Source organism: Sciurus vulgaris, assembly GCF_902686455.1.
Source record: "Sciurus vulgaris genome assembly, chromosome: 4".
In the NCBI taxonomy this organism is placed as follows: Eukaryota; Metazoa; Chordata; class Mammalia; order Rodentia; family Sciuridae; genus Sciurus; species Sciurus vulgaris.
In genome coordinates this window covers 44812168-44835578 of record NC_136464.1, presented here as the reverse complement: position 1 = coordinate 44835578, position 23411 = coordinate 44812168, and the positions used below count along the sequence as shown (strand labels likewise).

The 23411-nt window shown below is 34.8% G+C and overlaps 1 protein-coding gene across 11 annotated transcripts in view; it reads left to right on the top strand.

Annotated features, from left to right (window-relative positions):
* NRG3 (neuregulin 3) overlaps positions 1 to 23411 on the top strand; it is a 1042207-nt gene that overhangs the window by 910696 nt on the left and 108100 nt on the right. For 7 of the 11 annotated variants that reach the window (XM_079136072.1, XM_079136079.1, XM_079136075.1 and 4 more), the window contains exon 4: positions 11264 to 11290. The exons of 1 other annotated variant lie outside the window; for it this stretch is intronic. In XM_079136072.1, the coding sequence (XP_078992198.1) occupies positions 11264 to 11290 (27 nt within the window). The remainder of the gene's footprint in view (positions 1 to 11263; positions 11291 to 23411) is intronic. 3 more of the 11 variants (XM_079136071.1, XM_079136080.1, XM_079136073.1) reach the window with 1 other exon arrangement.

The following is a 23411-nucleotide window of genomic DNA, read 5'->3' as shown; positions in this document are numbered from 1 at the left end:
AAATATATGAATTGTCACCTGTATGAAGATCTGGTTTGACTAGGTGTTAGAACAGGAAAAGACAGGACTAGACTTATCCCCCAGCCCTTCTAGATGATTCACAATTCAATGAAAAATACATTTTGCAACTTCACATTCTGTGTGTGTGTGTGTGTGTGTGTGTGTGTGTGTGTACACGTATGCATGCTCATGTGTTCTACTGGAAACCTGTTGGAAATACTCAGAAAATCTGGTAAATCATAGTTATGGCTTGAGTTAAAGTATTAGTGTAAACTTGAAATTATAGTTTATAAACATGATTCATTTTCAGAAAATATCAAAAAAGTATACCTTCAAATAGAAATAAAATTGGTGGGATTATGAAAAAAGATGCAGTAAGCATTTACTTGCCAGCTACTATTTGAAAGGCCCTAGGAGGAGTGGAAAAGGGCAGAGGAGATGATCACATCTTAACTAATTAGTTATGACATATATTGCTATACGTTATCATCCAAGGTACAAGAATCTGTTGCTAAATAGAGATTCCATTATCATTCATAGAAACATGGAGCAGATAGCATCAGTTCAGGAAATCAGAGATAACTTCAGGCAGAATTAGATCTTAAAGAGTTCGGAGGAATTTGTTAAAGGAAGACACGAGGCTCTGTTGGGAAAGATACCAAGGCCAGAGGAATGATGCATGATGTGTGTGAGCACTGGGCCTTCTGGGGAGTTGCTGGCAGAACAGTTTTCTAGGAGAGTTGCGGGAAAGAGTTTATTTTCTTCTTTTCATTGATTTCTTGTGGGAAAACTAAATAGCCAGGTACCTTCTCTACTAGAAGAACTATGTCTGATATAATGTTTCTTTCCACACAAGTGAACACTTCTGTGAATTAAATAAAAAATATGTAAAAGAAACCAACTGGGCATTAACAATGAATAAACCTGACCATCACAAGCCACAGTTTTCAGTCACTTGAATATGAACTCAACATAAAGAGTAGTTCACAAGAGAAAGAAAACAAGTGGTGGTCTTGTGCTATCCCACAAAATTTTCCTGTTGGCACCGGGTACCACTTAAGACCAAGTCTCCAATTCTTGTGCTTGTTTATGGTCTGAACACTGCAGCAATTGCCCCAGACTACCACAAACTGAGCTTCTTTGGTTGATGTGCATTATCCTGAGCTCTAACCAAAGTACCTCTGCCTGGCTATGAACTTAGGTTGCACTCTTAGAATAAATGCTCTTCACTAGTTTCTTGCTATGGGTTTTCACTTTTCTTATTAAACAGATTTTTCTACTAGATCCATGATATCACAGTTGGTCCAGAACCAGGAGTCCTCTACCTCATATATACCCCATGGATAATCAATTTGTTTGGCTCCTTTGTCTTTGGCAGATGGAAAGAAAAGAATCCTTTTTCCAGAATCTTCATGGTACTGAAGTTGTCCTCTGTTAAGATGTGGGGGTGACTTGTCTTTGCTCTTTGTAGAGCATAGCTCATAGCAATGTTTCTTTAAATAGGTTTATTGCTTCCTGAATCAGTATCCTATGAAGAAATTGCAATTTTGCACTTTTAAGTGTGACTAAAATCATGGTAGAAATATAATTTGGTAACAAAGACTTTAATCAGTTAAAATGGTGGCTATAAACATACATGATGCTATTTGCCATATAACTACTTTTGTTTCCTTGTATTTTTAGTGGTTTTGCCCTTAATATAATCCTTATGCCTATTAACCAATATTTTCAATATTAGAGAAGATGAAATTTGGAAAGTTAGAATAAAAAAGAGCATGTAACAGCTATTAAAAAGGTTTCTTAAATTGTTTGAAGTTTTAAAGAAGTAAATTGTTAAATAGTGCATGCAAAATACTTAATTGACAGGGAATATTTAATATGTTTGTGATTAAAAATTAGACAAATTCTAAATTACACACAAAATATTATGCATTAAGGATATACATATGTTGGACCTTCTTAGATAGTAAACTGTAAGTGATAATATAATTTGATTTCAAGGAGTTTTCTGGAAACATTTGTGGATACTAAGTGGTGATAGAGGACAGGCTGGACATGCTCTGAGAGACGTGGAGATGTCACATGCAGCAGTCAAGGGGGTTGTTCCAGGTGGTGTTTAATTTATTTTGGAAATATGTATTGATGAGCTACAAAACATCAGATTCCCTCATAATAAATCTGGAGTGATAAAACAATGAGCAATAGACACTCGTATCCTTCCTTCCTGAGATTTACATTGTTTTTCCATCCTAAGAATCTAAGAGTCTACAAATGAGACCATTAGCTTTTCACAGAGGCTTATTCTTCAGCTGACGGGTAGGGCTCAGTAGATCTACTTTAGAGGCTAATTTTGAAATTATGTAGAATAATGTGTATAGAAATCCCCAGTGGGAAAAAATATGAAAGTGCAAGAAAATTGAGAAAACATGAAAAGAAGCTGAGTAGTTAATTGTTTCAGGAGCAAGAAGTCCTAGTGTATTTACCTATATATATCTACTGTCATTAATTATGTAAGCAAAGAAGCAGAGATGATTTTGAATGAAGTTTTCTTCATTAACACAGTGGTGATTCTTATGAAATTCTTCAGTCAGAAAGAAAATGGAATCAGAGTTGATTTTAATGCTCCAAAATATGTACCCTGAAAAATCTACAAGCTATTTAAGGCAAGATTCATCTTTGAGAAGTAGGTTAAGCAAATTGTCACTGAGGAACCTCAGTTAAAACCCTGTTTTGATGCTTCATTTATGGAACAAAATGCCCATCTGAAGTTTGCAGTATAGTAACATGTGGTTCAGTATTCATGGCTTCTTTCATCTTACTTTAAAAAAATGAACATTATTATTTAGAAGATGAAAGGATGAAATAGATGTGTCTGTATTTAACAGGAATCAAGAATAAATCTTATGGAAAGAAAAATCAAGAGGTCATGTTCTGTCACCAGGCCAGAGAAAGAAGAGAGAGGCTTTGTGCTTTGCTGGAAAAGAGGTTTTGCCTTCTCTGTGATGGATGGTCTGTCTTTTGGGAGGCTGGCTACAGTAATAATGTCACAGCCTACACTCAACAGTAGAAAAGGATGTCAGTTCCAATGTGATGGAGGTGAGGGGTAATTATTATTGAAATGGCCATAGATAGTCCTTTGACTTAGGCACATGATGCAGGGTGACTTTGTGTAAAACTGACATTTAGTTGATTTTACAGGTATAGAAAAGATACCAGAAAGAACTGGGACAAAAAATTAGGAGGAAATAGCAGATATTAAAAGAAGTATCAATTTTTGTATTAATATGTATTTTTATTTTTCAGATTATATTCATGAGCATTTATAAATGTAAAGTTGTATGCATTTAAAAATAGAATTATATGTTTAAAGGGTAGCATAAATTGGTGAAGGAAGCATGGAACTTATAATTAATCTGCATTCATATCCTAATGCTTACACTAAGTAGCTAGGAAAAGGATAAAATGATAATACCCCTCTTCTTTTAAGACAGATATTAAGGAACCAAGCACAAAACCTGGAAAAGGACTTCCATGCCTCACTCTCCAGGAGTGTGCTCACACTTCTGACTGTTCCCTGTCTTTCCCACCTTCCCTGGGATCTGAGACATGGGAGATTTAGGTCTGCTTGTTTCTCTGCTTTGCTGCCGCATCCTCTTAGAGATGACCTAGGGTCTCTCCCCCCTCCCTCACAACAGAGCTGTATGGTCTGTAGACTGTTGCAAACTCTACTTCTCTGTTCTTTGACTCCTTCGCTTTTTGAAAAGTACAATCTCTGTGAAACCCATGTGTTGCTTTGCAGACTAAAGCAGCTGGATACCCCCACTGCTTGATCTTCTCCTAATCAGAAACCCTGGAGTCTGTCTCACTCCTTCTGAGTCAGACTATCTTAACTGTAACACGTGGGGATATACATGACAGTGTCTCAACAAATGACATCTCATCACCTGGTCCATGATCTCATCTGGGAGAAGAATATGTGGACCCACTATTGCAGCCAGATACAATTACAAATCCTTACAGTGATGCTAGAAACTACTAGAGAATGAGTAACTTGGGTGTTAAAAATCAACACATATTCAATACCCAAGTAACCTTCATATATCTAAAGCTAAAATCTTTTCTCTAAGGACGAACTACTTTTTCTTGGAGTGTCACCAGGGAAAGTCATTAGATAGGGATCTATGGGTAGAATATATAGAGTGGCAGATTTCAGTTCCATTATTAAGATAAACCATTTATAACTGACATATATTGCAATTGAGTTGGTGGTGTGCTCCACACATACAGGCATGTGTTTCCTAGAGAAGATACATCACTGGCTCACATGGCACTCACGGACCATAGGTCCATTTATATCAAGCTGGGAAAGGCTACTTCCTGAACTTCCAGCAGGATTCTCCCTACCACACGCAGCCAAAAATTTTGGGTGATTTCTTGCACTGAAGCAGCTCTTAGAACATTAAGCCCATATGTTAGTCTTTTAAAGACACAGATCAACAGACTTTCATGTGACATGCTTTTCCATATCCCTTGCAACAGTAGCTTACATGATCACATTTGGGACTATTCTATGATAGAGTTGCCTTATTAAGTTACTTTTTAAAAATTATTTATTTTTACAGACTGCATTTTGATTCATTGTGCACAAATTGGGTACATCTTTTCATTTCTACAGTTGTGCATGATGCAGTTTCATACCATTTGTGTAATCATACATGTAATAGGGTAATGATGTCTATCTCATTCCACCATTTTTCATACCCCTACCCCCTCCTCCTGTTAAGTTACTTTTAATACAGGACTGGTGCTGAAAACCACATTCCTGTTTTTTGACTCAGTACTACATTGCAGTGAGTTTGAAATTCAGTCCAGGATTGTATTGCTTTTTCTCAGTCTGCCTACTCTAGGGGAACTTCAGGTAGCCTCTCATTGTCCATCAGCAGATAAAAAGATTTTGAATACTGCACACTTCAGAAATAGATGAGAACCTCAAATTTCAATTAGATGTGGAATAAGTAAAGATCTCTGATACAACGTGGTGACATAGTTAATAACAATGGATTGTGCTTGACAGTTCATAACAGTAGAGTTTAAGCATTCTCATTACAGAAAAAAATGTATATATTTTCTTAGCCTAAATTAGCCATTGAACAATGCTACATATTTAAAAACATCTTGTTATACCCTACATATATGTATATATATGTATGTGTGTATATATATATATGACTTTGGTTAAAAAAACAAAAACAAAACTAAACTAAACAAAACAAGGGGACTTGAGTTTCTAGCATTCCAAGAATTTTGACCTTTGACTCCCTGGTCACTTATTTGTCCCTTAAGAATGTTTCAGATCCGCAGCAGAACTGCTGGTAGTTTTTAAAATATAGTAGCAAAATTAAGATTATTTGGATTAATATTTGGCGTGTTTTCAGACAAAATCTTTTATTCATTTGCTGTATATACAAATAACAACTAGGTCGGTTTCATCATGAAGAAATTTTCTTGGTAACCAAAAAAGGGATAGCAACTATTTGCCTGTTTAACTCCTTTGGCACTTGATCAATGAACTAGGGGCCAAGCTAGTAACTAAGCAGAGCTTCAGCTGTGCCTGAGGATACTTGAGAACAACTTGTTCTCTTAAGTGGATTAAATCATTTCTCCTCAAAGAGTCAATTACCTGATGACTTTCTAAACACTAGATGATTTTTCATAGGGAGGGCATGTGTGAACTCTGAGCTTAACAGGCAGCTGAGTCAAGTGGCTTAGACCCTATCTTGTTCTCACTACTTACAAGCAAAGTGGATTGGGAAAAGTTGGTTCACCTTTCTGTGCATCTGTTCCTCACCTGTAAAGTGGGTGTAGTGACAATTTCATAAGTTGCTGTGAGATAATACTTAAAGCAGTTCCTAGTACCTAGTAAGGGCTCAGTAAATGTTATCTACCACTATATAAGCTAAAGGTATGTTGAAAAGTGGAAACTATGCAGACTATACAGAAAAGCAAAAGGTTTTTACTTGTGTGTCTCCTGTTCCAACCTAGTATCACTTCAATTATTGGTATATAGTTTGTTCAGTGAATGAGCAAAAGAACTATTGATAGAGTTAATTCTTCCTCTATTCCTCTTGAAGTTGTCCTGCTGGCCTGAATATCATCAGACAGTTTACTTGCTTTGAGAAACAGCAAGTGAAGGGTTCTGTGAAAGTGTGGTTTGTGTTCACATAACAAAATTAATTTCTTTACTGTCATCTGTTCTTCATGGATTTTCATTAATCCTTCTATATGAACCATATCCAATCAGTATCTTCAAATCTGTAATAGCGAGCACCATGTTTAGCATGTGAATGGAATAACTGTGTGTGTGTGTGTGTGTGTGTGTGTGTGTGTGTGTGTATGTGTAAGCATGCACTCACACACTTGTATGATAGGGTTTAGAAAGATTTTAAGTAACATAACACTTTTTATTTGTATATTCAGTGTTGTCAACTTCCATGAATAAGCCATTATAAAACTTAGTAAATAATTGTCCTTTAATTCCCAAAAATATAAATGCCACCTTGCTTCATTAATCAGATGCAATGTTTATATTATCGAAGCCATTACAGTTCCAGTAATCAGATATAATTTTTATATTAAGAAAGGATAGGCTAGGTTCGGTGATACATGCCTGTAATCCCAGCAGCTTGTGAGACTGAGGCAGGAGAACATTACTGAGCCAGACTCAGTAATGTAATGAGACCCTAAGCAACTTAGACCCTTTCTCAAAATAAAAAATCAAAATGGATGTGACTCTGTGGTTAATTGCCCATGAGTTCAATCCCTGGTTCAAAAAAAAAGGAAGGAAGAAAGGACAGGTCTCTTTTTTTTCCAAGATGCCTACTGTTACTTTGCAGTGTTTGCGTAATTTTCCATTTCTGTTAGTGTCTCTTTTACTATCATGAATTCATTGTGACCATAAGTTGTTCAGATTGGCCTCTAATTTATCAAATACACTACTCACTTTTAACATTCACAAATCCCAATTCCCCATAGCCTCTTACACACAGAGGTGGAACAGTGAAGTTTATGGAAGATTGAGAAATGGTCATTAGTCCTCTTGCCAGCAAAACAGACCTATAGGCAGTTATTTGAGCCATCTCCACTCTACTGGAAAGTTCTTATTCAATTCGCCTGAGATTAGTGGCTTTTTGACTACCCAGTTCAATGGACCAAAATTTATGGTCAAGTATTTGAGGAGCTTTGCTCCCTGATTCCTACACATAACTCTCCCTTGATTTCTTACTGTACATTTGCTTCTGTTTTGGGCAATATGTAAATTTATTTATATAAATAAATTCAGTCTTCTTTTCTTCCTTATCTTTAGTCTTATGACAAGCAATATCATCCAAATTCTTATTTTTAAATACCACAACTTGACCATTTCTTCAAAGTCGTAGGTGCAGCAAGTTCTGAAACTTCCACTTTGCTCAAGAACACAACATGATCTCGTCAGTTTCCCAAAAACCCAATTCTTTTTTATAGCACAGTCTCCCTCCCAGGATCAAACTTGTGAGTCCCTCACCCCTCTAACTGAGGCACATTTTCTGCTTTTCCATTATAGCATTTATTGCAAGGCATGACCAAATGTTTTCCTCTGTGTTCTTCAACTGATTTCTGCTCAATAAGAAAAAGATTCCTGCCTGCTCATGAAAATGTGCCAGGTGTTGATCATAGTACATTGGCACAGAGCATCCAGTTGGAAAACATTATGCCAAGAAAGTACTGCAAGTACCTTTAGAACCATACTCACCATCTTTCTTTGTAAAAGTAGACATTTCTCAATTGAAATAGGATCTAATCACTTAAAAAATAGCTTCTTATTGGCATATTGGCTCATCAGGGACACAAAGTAGAGCAGAGTTTTCCAGGGGTTGTAGGCGAAGGAAAATGGACAGATGGAGAGCTTTCGATCAAGGTAGTGGAAAACATCTCGTAAATACAGTGGTGGTGGTTGTGAAATGTTGTGCATGTAGTTCCCACTTCTGAATAATATAATTAAAATGGTTAATATGGAAAATTTTGGTATATATCCATTTTAGCACACAAAAATTTAAAAATGAACTAGTTACAAACAGGAGAAGTATTAAAATATTTAAAGGAAATTATATTTTCTAAATGGAAATGCTTATTTGATGAACAGAATTCATAAAAAGTTCAGTCTTAGAAGCAAATACAGTTACACAAATACTTTTTCCCACTTATTTCAGATAAACATGACTGCAGTGGAAAACAAATTGATAAACAAAAAGTGAATGAGTACAAAAATGAAAGATTAAAAGAAAGTAAGCACCATTTAAATAAATAAGCCATTAAAACTCAATGTTTGTGGGTAGCTGCCCAGCATGGTTCCTTATTCTGCTAACCATAGGGGTACTTTGGTTTGTTGAGAGTCTCCACTATCCACATGCAGAGAATAGAGGTAGACACATCTGTCATTTGTGTTTGATAGGATGGAGCTGTCAAGTTGAGTAGTCATGGGACTTGAGGGTCAGATGCACTAGATTTGTGCACAAGATCTTCCTGAAATTGTGCAATCTTTGTAAGATTTTTAGTCTTGTCCATGCTCAGGTTCCTCATATAGCCGATAAAAAAATAAATGAATAAAATGTCTAGTGGCATTACATTTTTGTTAATGTGGATATCACCTAGTTAGGGCCTGCCATTGCTTGGTTAGGGCCATGTCATTCTTATTTTATATTTTTTATTTTTTTTAGTTTCAGATGTTTATTACACATACTGTCACATTTAAGATTTGAGAAGATAAATAATGCCTGTCATGAATTTTCATTATGCAACTCAGACTTAGGTAGATCCTGTGTGGTTTGATTTATTTGTAGTAGAATCTGCCAGTCTTGGGAAGACTAAAATCAAAAGTTCAGGGCCACTTAATCTCCAAGGTGGATGATTCACTCACTTTTCATCCTTGCATTTTCTCTGTATTTAGATCTCTTCAAAAGAGGTCTTTTTCCTTCTGCAGTGTATTGAAGAGTTCATTGTTGAATAATTAGACTCCGAATAAAGGCAGTGATAGAAAACAAGACTAATTGGTGAATGTCCAAATCTGAATTCATAAAATATAGTTGAACTCAGAAGAAGACAGAGGGTTTTCCTTATTATTCTAGTAAAGAAAACAGCACAATTTTATGAGACCTGATGGTACAATTGGATATTAGAGTCAGTTCTGATATTAAAGGAATGTGTGAGTCCTCAGTAAACTCTTTTAAAGGAAAATAAAGCATGTACATATTGTTTGTTTTCTTTAATTACATTTATTATTCTTATCTGCAGAGAATAAAAAAATCACCCATGAGAATTAGTGCATCTTCTTTTTTTTTTTTAATTAAAAATCATAAATTTACATAGGGCAATGTTGTTTGATTCATTCTGCTATTTTTTCCCTCCCCCCCACCCCTCCCACCCCTCTTTTCCCTCCCCCCACCCCTCTTTTCCCTCTATACAGTCCTTCCTTCCTCCATTCTTACCGCCCTCCTTATCCCTAACCCTAAACCTAACCCTAACCCTAACGCTAACCCCTCCTACCCCCCATTATATGTCCTCATCCGCTTATCAGCCACATCATTCGTCCTTTAGTTTTTTGAGATTGGCTTATCTCACTTAGCATAATATTCTCCAATTTCATCCATTTGCCTGCAAATGCCATAATTTTATCATTCATCATGGTGGAGTAATATTCCATTGTATATATATGTCACAGTTTCTTTATCCATTCATCAATTGAAGGACATCTAGGTTGGTTCCACAATCTGGGAATGGTGAATTGAGCAGCTATGAACATTGATGTGGCTGTATCTCTGTAGTATGCTGATTTTAAGTCCTTTGGGTATAGGCCAAGGAGTGGGATAGCTGGGTCAAATGGTGGTTCCATTCCAAGCTCCGTACTGCTTTTCAGAGTGGCTGCACTAATTTGCAGTCCCACCAGCAATGTATGAGTGTACCTTTTGCCCCACATCCTCGCCAACACCTATTGTTGCTTGTGTTCTTGATAATCACCATTCTGATTGGGGTGAGATGGAATCTTAGGGTAGTTTGGATTTGCATTTCTCTTATTACTAGAGATGTTGAACATTTTTTCATATATCTGTTGATTGCTTGTACATCTTCTTCTGTGAAGTGTCTGTTCATTTCCTTAGCCCATTTGTTGATTGGATTATTTGTATTCTTGCTGTAGAGTTTTTTGAGTTCTTTATAGATTCTGGAAATTAGTGCTCTATCTGAAGTATGATTGGCAAAGATTTTCTCCCACTCCGTAGGTTCTCTCTTCACATTGCTGATAGTTTCCTTTGCTGAGAGAAAGCTATTTAGTTTGAATCTATCCCAGTTATTGATTCTTGCTTTTATTTCTTGTGCTATGGGAGTCCTGTTAAGGAAGTCTAATCCTAACTCAACAAGTTGAAGGTTTGGACCTACTTTTTCTTCTATAAGATGCAGGGTCTCTGGTCTGATTCCAAGGTCCTTGATCCATTTTGAGTTGAGTTTTGTGCAGGGTGAGAGATAGGGGTTTAATTTCATTCTGTTGCATTTGGTTTTCCAGTTTTCCCAGCACCATTTGTTGAAGAGGCTATCTTTTCTCCATTGCATATTTTTGGCCCCTTTGTCTACTACGAGAAAATTGTATTTATTTGGGTTTGTGTCCATGTCCTCTATTCTGTACCATTGATCTACCTGTCTATTTTGGTACCAATACCATGCCGTTTTTGTTACTATTGCTTTGTAATAGAGTTGAAGATCTGGTATTGTGATACCCCCAGAATAGCTAAAGCAATCCTCAGTAGAAAGAGTGAAGCATGTCATTCTTATTAACCCAGAGTTCCAAATGAGTTAATGTTGAACAAGTAGTTAATCTATATAGAATATGACAGATTCAGGAAATAACATTAGTGCCAAGTATTATTTATTTACACAATTTCTCTCTATTTTTTTCCAATTAATTTATATTTAGTGTGCTATATAATTGATGCATTATTATTCCATTTGAAATTCCAAGCTGTAGTTCAGAGGCTTTGGGAAATGTTGATCCATATTTAGAGCACTATTATTGTTGGCAATCTGAAATTTATATTTCTTAAACAGACATGGTTAAACTTGAGACACATTCCTCGCCTTGGAGGGTCGTTCTTGTAAGCTTTGATTTTCTTGTATGGATTTCTTTCTAACCTCTTTCTCTTTTTCTGTTTCCTTTCTTCCCATGCTGACTTTGGTGTAGCAGACCACTTGGGGATAGAATTCATGGGTAAGACTAAACAATTTGCTCCTTAAATTGCCTGGAAAAGCTAAGTTTTATAATGTACATATTGTTCTCCTTCCCCATCTGATTAAAATTGAAATGTCTCATTATCAGATGCTATTAGTAGTTAAAAAAAATGTTTTAGTCCGTTTTTCACTAAGTAATGACTCAAAATGAAAGACTTAACTACTTCTTTGGAAGGCGATTTAATGTTAATGCTTCTGGAATGCTACGGAAGTTAGATTTGGCTTCTGGCTTTGATTGTTTACTCAATTCTCTTATTTTCTTATCCGTAAAATAGGGATAATAATAGCTCCTATTTTACTGCACATATAAATTTCTTAGTGCAATGTCTACAACATAGTAAAATTAATAAATGATAGAAAACAATGGTTAAAATATCAGTTTGTTTTCATTTTCTGCTCTCTTTTTCCTCTGGCATGATATACTTTGAATATATTTTGGTATCAATCATAATTTGGTGTGTGAGCTCATAAACCTTTCAATTTACAAAATTAAAATATTTCTTTTTAGACTATTTTCAGTGCACTTTTAAGACATTACAATGCCATCTATGCAAATTATTTTCTGAATATGTAGATAATTATATTAAAAGTTTGAGATAAATCTAAGTTTTTGTTATAATTAATAAAAAGGAGCATTCCATAAAAGTTAAATATGCATCACAGTTCATGAATGAAAAGATACTCAGGAATTAGAGTCACTGAAATTGAAGAGATGTAAATTTTAATCCAAATTCTTTATGCTCTGCTTGTTTGACTTTAATTGAACTTGAGAATTTTTTTCTTACATGATTACTTTCTTCATATATGTATATGTTAATTGTGATAATACTTATATGATAATACTTTTATTCATTTTCCAGTGATTCAGCAAATATTTATCATGTCACTATAAAGAAAGAAAAATATGAAATGCTAGAAATAAAAGTAGTGAAAATGAGAAAATAGAACTTACACTCTAGTAAACAATAAATAATAATCAGGTAATAATTCTTAAATAAAATTGCAAGTCTTGTAAGACCTATTCCAGGCAAGATGATATTACTTTGAGCTAATGTGATGATAGGATATAAGTGGTAAAATTGATAATATCTAGGAAGTAATATCAACAAGAATTTGAAAGGGATTCATGTTGAAAGTTGTAAGGGGGAAATTATCAAGAATGTTTGCAAGTTTTATTTACATATGTAATTTAGAGGTGGGATACTTACAAAGTACTGAAAGAACATAGAATATAGTAAATGTTTACTATAACAGGTGTGGAAATGATCATTTGGGGTCCCGTTGACATTTGAGAAGAGATGTCAAGTTGGTTGTTGTATTACTGAATGTTTTGAAGGTTAATTAGAGATTAGTGATTGCATATTTATACTGCAGTTGGTTTTTTATGTTGTGTCTTGTTCATTAGTGCTGTTTTATCTAGATACTACATCAGAGGAAAGGCAGGCAGTTAAATTCCTGCAGGTTTGGGATTTTGCTAGGTAGATGTGATTGAAACTCAGAAAAGAAATGAAGATCAAAACATTTAAATGAAGTGCCATGGAATGTAAGGTAGATGTGGAAGGCAATGAGGAAAGGATGAAATAAATTAATAGTCATAATAGACCTACTTGAATAAATTGTCATGGGTAGGAGACTATAATCAGATGGAAGTTTGATTAATGATTTTGAAGGAGGAGGAGTTATGGGAGTTGATAGTTTTTATAAAGTATGTTTTGAAAGTGCATAATGACATTGGGGTTTAGGAAGAAAAATTTTGAAACTAGATGTCAAGGATTTGAGAAGGCATGGTTTGTGATAAGTTGTCAAGTACTGCAGTTGCTTATGATGTTAGGGTTGGGATAGGGAGAAAAATTGCTTATTTCGTATGAGTCTCTGGTAAATGAGATAGACTAAACCAGAGTCAAAAGATGGCAATGAGAAGTATTTGTTACCTATGAACAAGGGCAATACCGGTTGCAACAAAAGGTAGAGCCTACAATTTTAATGATTCAATCACAATAGTGATGTGTTTACTGCCACTATTTTTCCCTGTCCAAGGCAGGTGTTCCTGGTTGAAAAATGACTAGCTTTCTTCCAAGTACTGAATGAGAGATCCAAGATGTCTTCTATCATTTGCTTTCAATATAGACTAGGTTACTTTCTCATCTGCATCTAGCTAGCAGACCTGTAAAGAGAACATAATGGTTGCACATCAATTTCTTAAAAGACTTAGTCTAAAAGGGCTCACATCACTTTTTTTTTTTAAATTAGCTTTCTATTATCTAGACCTAAATTGCATAACCACATCTTATTGCAAGAGTGGCTAAGAAATGGAAACTTAGTGACTGTAGGAGAAAAAGGGAAGTGGATATTTAGTAATCCTCATCACAACATCAATGATATAAATTTAAAATGAAAAAGAATTTTCACAAGAATTTGTAATCCCAGTCACTCAAGAAGCTGAGGCAGGAGGATCGCAAGTTTGAGGCCAGTCTTAGCAACTTAGAGAGGCTCTAAACAGTTAGATCTTGTCTCAAAATGAAAAGAATAAAAAGGGTTGAGAATTGGGGATGGGGCTCAAAGGTAAAGCTCTTCTGCATTAAATCTTCATTACCAAAACAAAATTGTACATCTGTGTGTGTGTGTGTGTGCGTGCGTGTGTGTGTGTGTGTGAGAGAGAGAGAGAGTGTGTGTGTGTATGTTTTTAAAGTTTTTGAAAAAATTATTTCAAAAAAAATCTTTGGAAAATGTGTGTACATATATATACATATATTTTAAAAGCCTTTGAAAAAGGTGAAAAATTGAATTTTTCAGGAAAACTTAGGTTTTATTTACAATTAGAGAAGAGGAAAGGAGTCAAAGAAGAGACTAGGAATGCAAAGGGATGTTGGTGAATGTGGATAAGAAATTTCAGCAAGAAAAGTGGAAGAAGAGAAGAAAACTGTCATGGGTCACAAATTACAGAAAATTATAGGCACAGTTTGATGCCAGAGAGTAAAAACAGTTGAGAAGGATAAGAAATTTGCATTCTTATACGGGGATGATAGCAGGAAATAGAGACCTGAAGGCATGAGCATCAGTAGTGATTTTAAGGAAAGTGGGTAGTAGGCCTCATGGTCAGAGAAATTTGTGCCCCTGGGTTGTGATGATTGCAAGCACAGAGAATAGTAGTTCCATTAGTTGTTTAGCAGGATGCCACAAATGCAGAAGACCCTGCATAGGCAGTAGTGGGGCTAGGGGAGATCAGATCCTACAAATAGAATGACCACAGTTACAGCAAAACATTTGCTATGTAAGTGTTGATTATCACTGTTAAAAGAAATGGACCAGTCTCCATTTATTGAGAGAACCTCCTGTGGTGCTGGTAACTTACAGCACTATAGAACCAAAATATGTATTCAAATCTATGGTAGAGCTCACTTAGAGGAATGTGATTACAGGTACAGGAAAAATAATAGGTTACTGTGCAGTTCATCTATATGACTCTGAAGACCAAGGTTATAGGGAGGATTGCAGAAGTTAGAGTCAAATGATAGGTACAAAGACTTAAGGAGCTGAGTCAGTATGTGACTCTTTGATTCCAGCAATAGATATTGCATTAGAAGAAAGGGGTCAAACAAAATATCAGAATTAAAGGGATGTGAAGTATGCATGTAGATAACAAGAGCTAAGAAAGGATTGCTTGGAATGGTGAATAGATTAATAAAATTACAAATTTAATTTTATGATTATAAAATTTTATAATTATAAATTTATAATTTCACTGAACTCAGTACTTCATTCTTATTGATTGTTCTGAATAAGTAAAATTCTCTTTATCATTTGGGGAACAAATATTTTCAGATTTATTGTGATTATACAATCCTTATAGGTAAAATTTCTTTCATGGAAGGTTGTATCATATTAAATATTAAGGTATCTCCAGGTAAAAATAGATAAAAATTCAACTGGAAAGCAGAAATACAGGCTTTATCTATGTAAATTTAATCAATTCAGTTTACTGGTGAGCTGAACTCTTTATAATCTTTAGAAACAGTTTAACGAGATTAACAAAATGACCTGGGATTTTTATTGAGATTTTACATTGAATCTATATATAAAGTTGAAATAAACAATAACTTGACAATATTGAACCTTTCTGTGATTATGAAATATATCTCCACTTACTCTTTAATTCTTTCCATTAGTTTTACAGTTTTCTTCATAAGATCTTAATATAGATTTTATTCAAATTATACCTAAGCATTTTATTTGGGTGGAGGCAATAATATAAATGGTTGTGTGGTTTCATTTCAAATTTCACTTGTTCATTACTTGTATTTAGGAAAACACTAGACTGTTAAGCTGCTAGTCGGCTACATGACTTTAAGTGCTTATTAGTTTCAGAAGTATTTTTATTATTGATTCTTTCAGATTTCTATATCAATGACTGTGTCATCTGCAAAGAAAATTTTATTTCTTCCCTCTCAATCTGTATATATTTTCTTTCTTTTTATTTAATTAACCAGGCCTTTCAATGTGATGTTGAAAAGTAGTGATTAAAGAAGACATTCTCCTGAGCCTGGTCTTAGTGAGAAAACTTCATTTTCCCCATTAGGTAGGATGTTAGCATAGAGTTTTTATAGAAACTCTTTATGAAGTTGAGGAAGTTCCCCATTCCTAGTTTACTGAAATTTTTTAAAATCAAAAATATTGTATTTTGTTGAATGCTCTTTCTGAATCTACTGATATTATCATATATTGTTTTTGGCCTGTTAATGCAAAGGATAACCATTAATAGATTTTCAGTGTTGAGCCAACCTTGTGTACCTGAAGTAAATCTTACTTGACCATGTTGTCAACTCCTATTTTAATAAATTCCAGAGTACATTTCTTCTGAAATTTTCTCTTCTTGCTTGGGGCAATATTAATTTTGTTTTTCCTTCAGATGCAACATGGGTTATAAGATAATGATCTAAAGCACATATGTCTTTTTCCCAAGTATTCATATTTCCAATGACCATATTGATCATATGTAAAAGCTAAACACTTTATGCATTTTTAATAAATTCCTGTTTTGTATCAGTAAACTTCAAACCCTATCCCTCAACAATTCAGTCATTATTTAGTCAACACTGTTTATCACACTGTATGCCAGATATATAATTTTATTGAAGATGTAGATATACAATATACATCCCTCAAAGTCCAAGAGTTCTAAGATCAAAAAGAAATAAAGGTACATATAAGTGAACTCTAAAAATGCTCTTAAAATGTTGTATTGTAAAAAGTTATAAAACAATGCAATTGAATGCATTTGCAAAGTTTGGAGGTAGCATCCCGAAGGAGGAGATATTTGAGTACCAGCAAAAATGGGTAGGCTGTACCAAGTGATGCTATAGTGCAAATTTATGGCCCCATAGCACCTCCATACTAGGATGAACCTTGCTTTTTCACTTTCTCTCTGGGTCTGTGATCTCTCCAGGGTCACCATTTTAGAACTGAAGAGAGGATATCAACTTGAGCAAAAATAATTAGCAAAAAATATTTTATGAGTTGATTTATTAATTTGTAAGGAATAATTATCCTATCAAATAAGTCGTGCCAAACCCAATGTCTACAGGATGGTCAACATTCAGAAGGATTTTTCATTAATTATATTCATGAATTTTTCTTAATGATGCTTCTGGAATTGGTACTATGGAAATTCCAACAACAAATACTGATCTGAAATACAATGTTGGTTAAAGACTAAATCTGACATATTTAGGGCAGGAATTGGGAGATGCATACAAGACCCAGAATTACATTCATAAAAAATGTTTATAAAAAGAGTCTATACTAAGCAAGTTACCAACAGATTCATAACTTAACTCTGGTTCATCCATTCATGCATAGGTGAATATAGAAATTTTTAGGGTCAGATATTCTAAGTTTCCCTCATAGTATGAACCTATCAAGAAAGGATATGTAAATTTCTTTTAAATTCAAATACTCATTCAAATGTAGAAATTCAACCAGTCCTACAGATGAGACAGCTGGCCATGTTTGAAAGGCACAATTACTATGAAGAGGGGTTTCACATTGGAGAAATATCTAACTACTGGTAAGGTGTTCAATCACAGAACATGCCTCCTGTGTCCACTGGAAATATTTATTATGCAGCTATTTTTCTGACAATGCCATGATACATTGTATATACTAGGCATCAAAGATGTTTATATAAAAACAGATACAGGGGCATTTGAAAATGTTTAAAAAAATAAACACAGGGAGACCTGAATATCATCTGAGATCTTTGATGCAAATTTCCTTCAGTCTCAGGGAAAATGAAATTACCACTGTCAGTTAAATGTCTTATTTGTTATATGACATTGTTTTTAGGATAGTATCATATATTCAAAATCTGAGCAAGGTCTTGTGTAATTAAAAAAAAAGAGAGAGCATAAGAAATTCAGATTCTTAATAAAAATATTAAAAATTTATTGAGATTATTATATTTTTAAGTAGAATAAAATACATTGAACTTTATTAGAAAAGACCTAGAAATATGTTATGTTCAAGGTGCTTGGTATGAAATTTATTTGTATTTTCATAATTGGTAGTTACTTGTTAAACTTGACCAGATATTATCACTCCATCTCCTTGTAAAAAAGAAAAGTGTATTTTAGTGAGCAGTACAGGTAATCTCCTGAGAAGTGACCAGTGCATGCAATTCTGTTTAGATGATAATAAGTGGCAATACTTTTTAAAAATTTTTTATAGACTGCATTTGATTCATTGTATATTTTATAGACTGCATTTTGATTCATTGTACATTTGCATCATTTTGTTTCTACAGTTATACACGATGTAGATTCATACCATCTGTGTAATCATAACGATGTCTGTCTCATGCCACCATTTTTCATACCCTCCTCCCTCTCATTTCCCTCTACATAATCTAAAGTTCCTCCATTCTTATCTCACTCCCAGCCTCCTACCCCCATTATATATCCTCATCCACTTATCAGAGAAAACATTCGGCCTTTGGTTTTTTGGGGGATTGGCTTATTTCAGTTAGCATGCTATTTTCCAATTCCCTTTAAACCTACCCTGAATATTTTAGATGGATTGGTATTTTTTTTCTTTAAGTTTAACAAGTTCATAGATCAGTCAAATGGATTCAACTTTCTGTTCTAATTTGTGAATTGGACTTAAAAATACAGAAGTGAGGATCTTTTCCCCCTTGACTGAAATCAATGCATCAAACTTTTTTTTATAACAAAAGTGCCTTTTTTATTTGAATATATCATTTTTTTATGAAATTAAATGATATTTTATGGGTAAATATTTTATATGTGTGTTGGTGGGGGGTGTGTGACCAACAATATTTGTTTAGTTTAACATGTGTCATTTGTTGTGTTAAACTACATGAAAAATTATGTTAGACCAAAACAAGTTAACATTTCTGAATGCTTGACGTATTCAAAAAAATTACATGATTTATTGAATGTTCAAAAAACTGTATGCAGTGGAACTATTTATATTCTTGAATGTGATAAAACTTGAGGTCTATTTATTTGAATTATCCAATTTGCAAGAAAATATCAGACATAGCATGTGAACTCAAATCTGTCTCCTGCCTGAGTTCTTGAATTGTGTAGGTGACTGATGGTTAGGCATCCCACACAGGGAAGGTTTCATTGTGACTTATGGTTCACACTCTGGCAGCATTTCAGTTGGTAATGGAGTTCTGTAACTACTCATTTTCTTGGATAATGATTCCATCACGTGTATAAAAAGGCTCCTGTTGTCTGTCATCAGAGTCTCTCCTCTGGGATAATCAATAGAAGTTATTATTTGAACATTTTTGAGATGTCCAGATTGCATAAGAGACTACCTTGGGAAGTCGATGGAGAGATGGTTCAGCTCACTATTCCATTTGGCAAATATCACCTATCAGAGGACGTGGATGTGTTAGGCTTTTATTCCCCAGTGGCATTCAACAGTGATCTTCTCTGAGGAAAGTCTATAGCCAGGTGATATATTTTATAAATAGGCACACATATTAATTATGATTTCTACAAAAGGCAAAATGAACATTTCTATAAATACATTTATAGGCAAGGTTTGAGAATCAGTGAATACATTTTCATTGGTAGACACTGAGGAAGGAGTTTGTTTTGAACTACTGGAAAAAGCAGTTTAGTTCGCTGAAAGCAGAAATAGGTCCAGTGTACCTTTGCTGGAATAATATAGCTTTCTTCATAAAGCTGCTAAAAACAAGATTGGTAGTTTATGGTAGTGTATACATGGACTTTAGTGAGTCCTTAGGTTCTCATGAATTTCTTATGTAATACAGTAAAACAGGTATTATATCAATTCAGTAATAGGTGGATTTGGTACAAAAAATTATTATATTTGAGTGATCAAGATCAGCCATGAGTGGAGTTTCTAGTTGTTTCAAGGGCAATGCTTTTTATTAATGTCATAAATAAGGACGTAACTTAAACATTCATCAAATTACCCCCAAATTGAAAATTTTGTGAGAGGTACTTTCTTACTAGAGAGAATTAAGATCCATTAGAAAGAATTGAATTGAGGGATTATCTGATCAGATACTAATGAATCTGAGATGCTAATCAGTATCAAGTAGATTACATAAAATACAAAATATCTAAAATGTATAGATGAGTTGGTAGTAGATTACAAAGATCTGGAATGTACTAGATAAGAGGGGAGGAAATAAAGAGCAACAATGTTATTTAGATTGTCATAAGAAAGTAACTCTCTGTGAAGTTTAAGAAAGTATTTGCTGTACGCAATTCTCCTAGGCAATTCCTTCAGGAGCCAGGGTGAATCTGTGGAGAGAGAAGTTAAAAAAATAATAATGGAACAGCTGGAGATGTGGCAAATTTAAGATGATACTGGTTCTCTTCACAGGAAGAGAGCCTGTTCTGTAGAATCCTCATGATGGTTCAGCCAGTTGGAATATAGGGACCTCCCCTGAGAGATGGGGGCCTTGCCAGGAAAAAAGATACATAATTAAGGGAAATATTAGAGAAGTTCACAATTCAGTGCTTGGATAGATGTGTAAACCAATTAATGCAATTTCATGGGGAAAAAAAAATACTTTCATCAAAGTTCTGTTTTGTTTTACAAAAGAATAGTTTTCTAAACATGTAGAATACTAATACAGATGGTTCCTGACTTGCAGAGATTCTACCTGTGTTTGCTTTTTCTGACTTTGTGACAGTTCTAAAGCTGTATACATTCAATAGAGGCCATACTTTAAATTTTGAATTTGGATCTTTCCCAAACTAATGATATGCATCGTTATACTCTCTTGTGATGCTGGGCAGCTGCAGGGACTCATGGCTCCCAGTTACCCACTTATTGTGGAGATCAACAACAGATGATCTGCAGTGTTCACTCTGTTACTGGGTGCACTGTGTACAATACACTGGGTTACTGAGCCAAGAGGTTCTGGAATCTTGTGTACAGTTTCAACAGAATACTCTTAGTTTATGATGATTTTAGTGGAACCTGAACCCATGGTTAACCAAGGAGCACTGGCATGTTTTACACACATGCACATAAATAGGGTATGGGTCCACACACATGTTGGAAAGACAAGTCACTACACTTCTGCTGCCCCGTGTCACCAAGCTTTTGGTATGCAGCTGTCCACTTGTGAATCTCAGGGAGAAGTTCACAGAAGGCAACATTTTAAAAATCACTTGTCCAGGGAAGCATGTTCCATAGACCTAGGGTTTAGATAATTCCCATGATAAAGGAACACAAAAGAAAGAACTCCCAGGGGCGATCAGAATAATGGGCACATCTCTAAGAGAACAAAATTTTAACATATTCCTATAATTGGGTGACAGGGAAAGGAAACATAAGGAAAAGGGAAAAGGAAGAACAAAGGTAAATAAAGATGGAAGAGTGCAGGGGTTTGGGGAAATGGCGAGAAGTGCCAGGTAATTGGATAAATATCACAGACATGAAAAAGAATGGCATTTGATGTGGTGGATCAAGAGGTCAGGCAGATTATAGTGACCCTGCCTGCCTTTCCAAAAAAGCATAATTTTGTCTGGTTGCAAAAGAAAATGTTCCAAGGTTTCAAACAGGGAAGTGATCAGATCTCTCTTAAACAGTGTGTTCGTCAGCAGCTGTGTTGAGTATTTGGCTATAGGCAGAAGTCCCATTAATGGCACAAGCTTAGGATTTTACTTGAAATGTTTACCAAATTCTAGCTCTTTAAGCAACACTGTAGACATTATGAAGATGAATTTTTATATAGTATGGGTCAGATGCAGAGAAAGCTGAGGGAAGAATGCCTGAACAGCAGGATGAGGTTCAGCCACCCCCAAGGTGGACCTTGAACTGGTCTTTGAGGAAAGGTTGTTTCTACTAGCAGAGGTGGAGTATCCTAGTGGAGATGTTAAACAGGAATAGAGAAAGGCAATGTGGAAATATTGATTCTCATTAGCAAAGAAACTCACATAATAATTTAAATTACGTTTAACATTTTATTTAAAATGTAAATAAAATCATGTCATTCTCCTGCATAACTCTTAATGGATTAAGAATGAAATCCAGACACTATACACTGCCATGTCATGTCCTCCATGATTCAACTCTTTCTTCCTTTCTGACTGCTTCTGCCACATCATTCTCCTTGTTCTTCTATCTGCCCCAGGACCTTTCCACTAGCTCTACCTTCGATTTTATCTCTTATCTGCATATGTTTGATTTTCCTCATAAAGAATTCAATTGAATTACACTTTCTAAAATACTTTTCCTGCCACTCTAGTTTTTGTGCTTTCTGTTTCAATCAGATCAGCCTCTTTTGTATCCTCCACTGTGTTTATTGCTATCTGATTTCACTAGAAAATAAGTTTTGTGATAGCAGAACTTGTTCATTGTTGCATCTCCAGCCCAATAATTAGCAGAAGAGCTCGATATTTCTTGAATTAACATGCTTGAAATGAATTTAAATATTGTATGCTTTTTATAACTCTTAATTTGCTTGTATGATTAAATAGAAAAAGCATAATTAAAGCATTAATGAAACAAGGTCATGAGGGTTAGTTCTGAATGAACTCTCAAATACCAGTAGTCTTTATGGAGATTTTCTCTGTTTAATCAGTGGCATAAGAGTGCATTACTCTAAAAAACAGGACTTCTCAAAATGGTAACTTCTAGTTCACCTGGGAATCCTAATTATTAATGTATTCAGTATTTATCTTTCCAACAGGACTAGGCTCAGGTAAAGTCAAGTAAACTTTGCTTATCCATTGACATGGCCTCTCTGGAAGGTGCATTCATTCCTTTCAGCAGCTTTACATTCACTTTAGGCTTTGGCTAACTCTTGAAGCAGGAAACAGTGCTGTATTGAAAGTATGTTGAGTATAGTAGCCCAGCTACTTGGGAGTTTGAAGCTGGATTGCAAGTTCGAGGTCAGCTTCTGCAAATTAGTGAGAGCTGTCTTGAAATAAAAAAGGGCTTGGGATGCATCTCAGTAATAAAGTGACCCTGGGTTTGATCCCCAGTACCACACACACAAAGAAAAGCTATATTGAATATAATTTCCTTTTGTTGATTAAGCAAACAATGAACCCATATATTATAATAAAAGGGAAGGGGATGAGGGTTTGCTGACCATTATATGGCTTACACACCCAGTCTGTGATTTCACAGGTCACCTACTTTTATATTTCAAAGTCTTCAGAAACCTTCAACTTGTGATGTAGAAAATGGTCAAGTTTTTGATCTGGGGAAAAATTGGTCCTGCATTCATTTGAGTATGTTGGGTATATTTGGGGAGCTACTTGGTATGTATTCAAGAGAGATATTTAGTTATACTATGCATGTGTGAGGTTGCCATTAAGGAGAAAGGAAGACATAAAAAGTTAAGTCTTTTTAGGAAACCTAGTAAGATGATTATTTTTCAGGGTGTACCCAAAAACCTTTGGAAGTAAAAGAAACATGCCCAAGTAACAAATAATAAAGATGAATTATAATACAAAACAAAATGTCTGCAAAACCCAAGCTCTCCCCATAGAAGAGAGTGGGTTTTATTCAAATATAATAATGTTCTCTTGTCTTACGCTGTGCTTAGCTCCAAGCACATTCGGCCAAGACATAAACATATG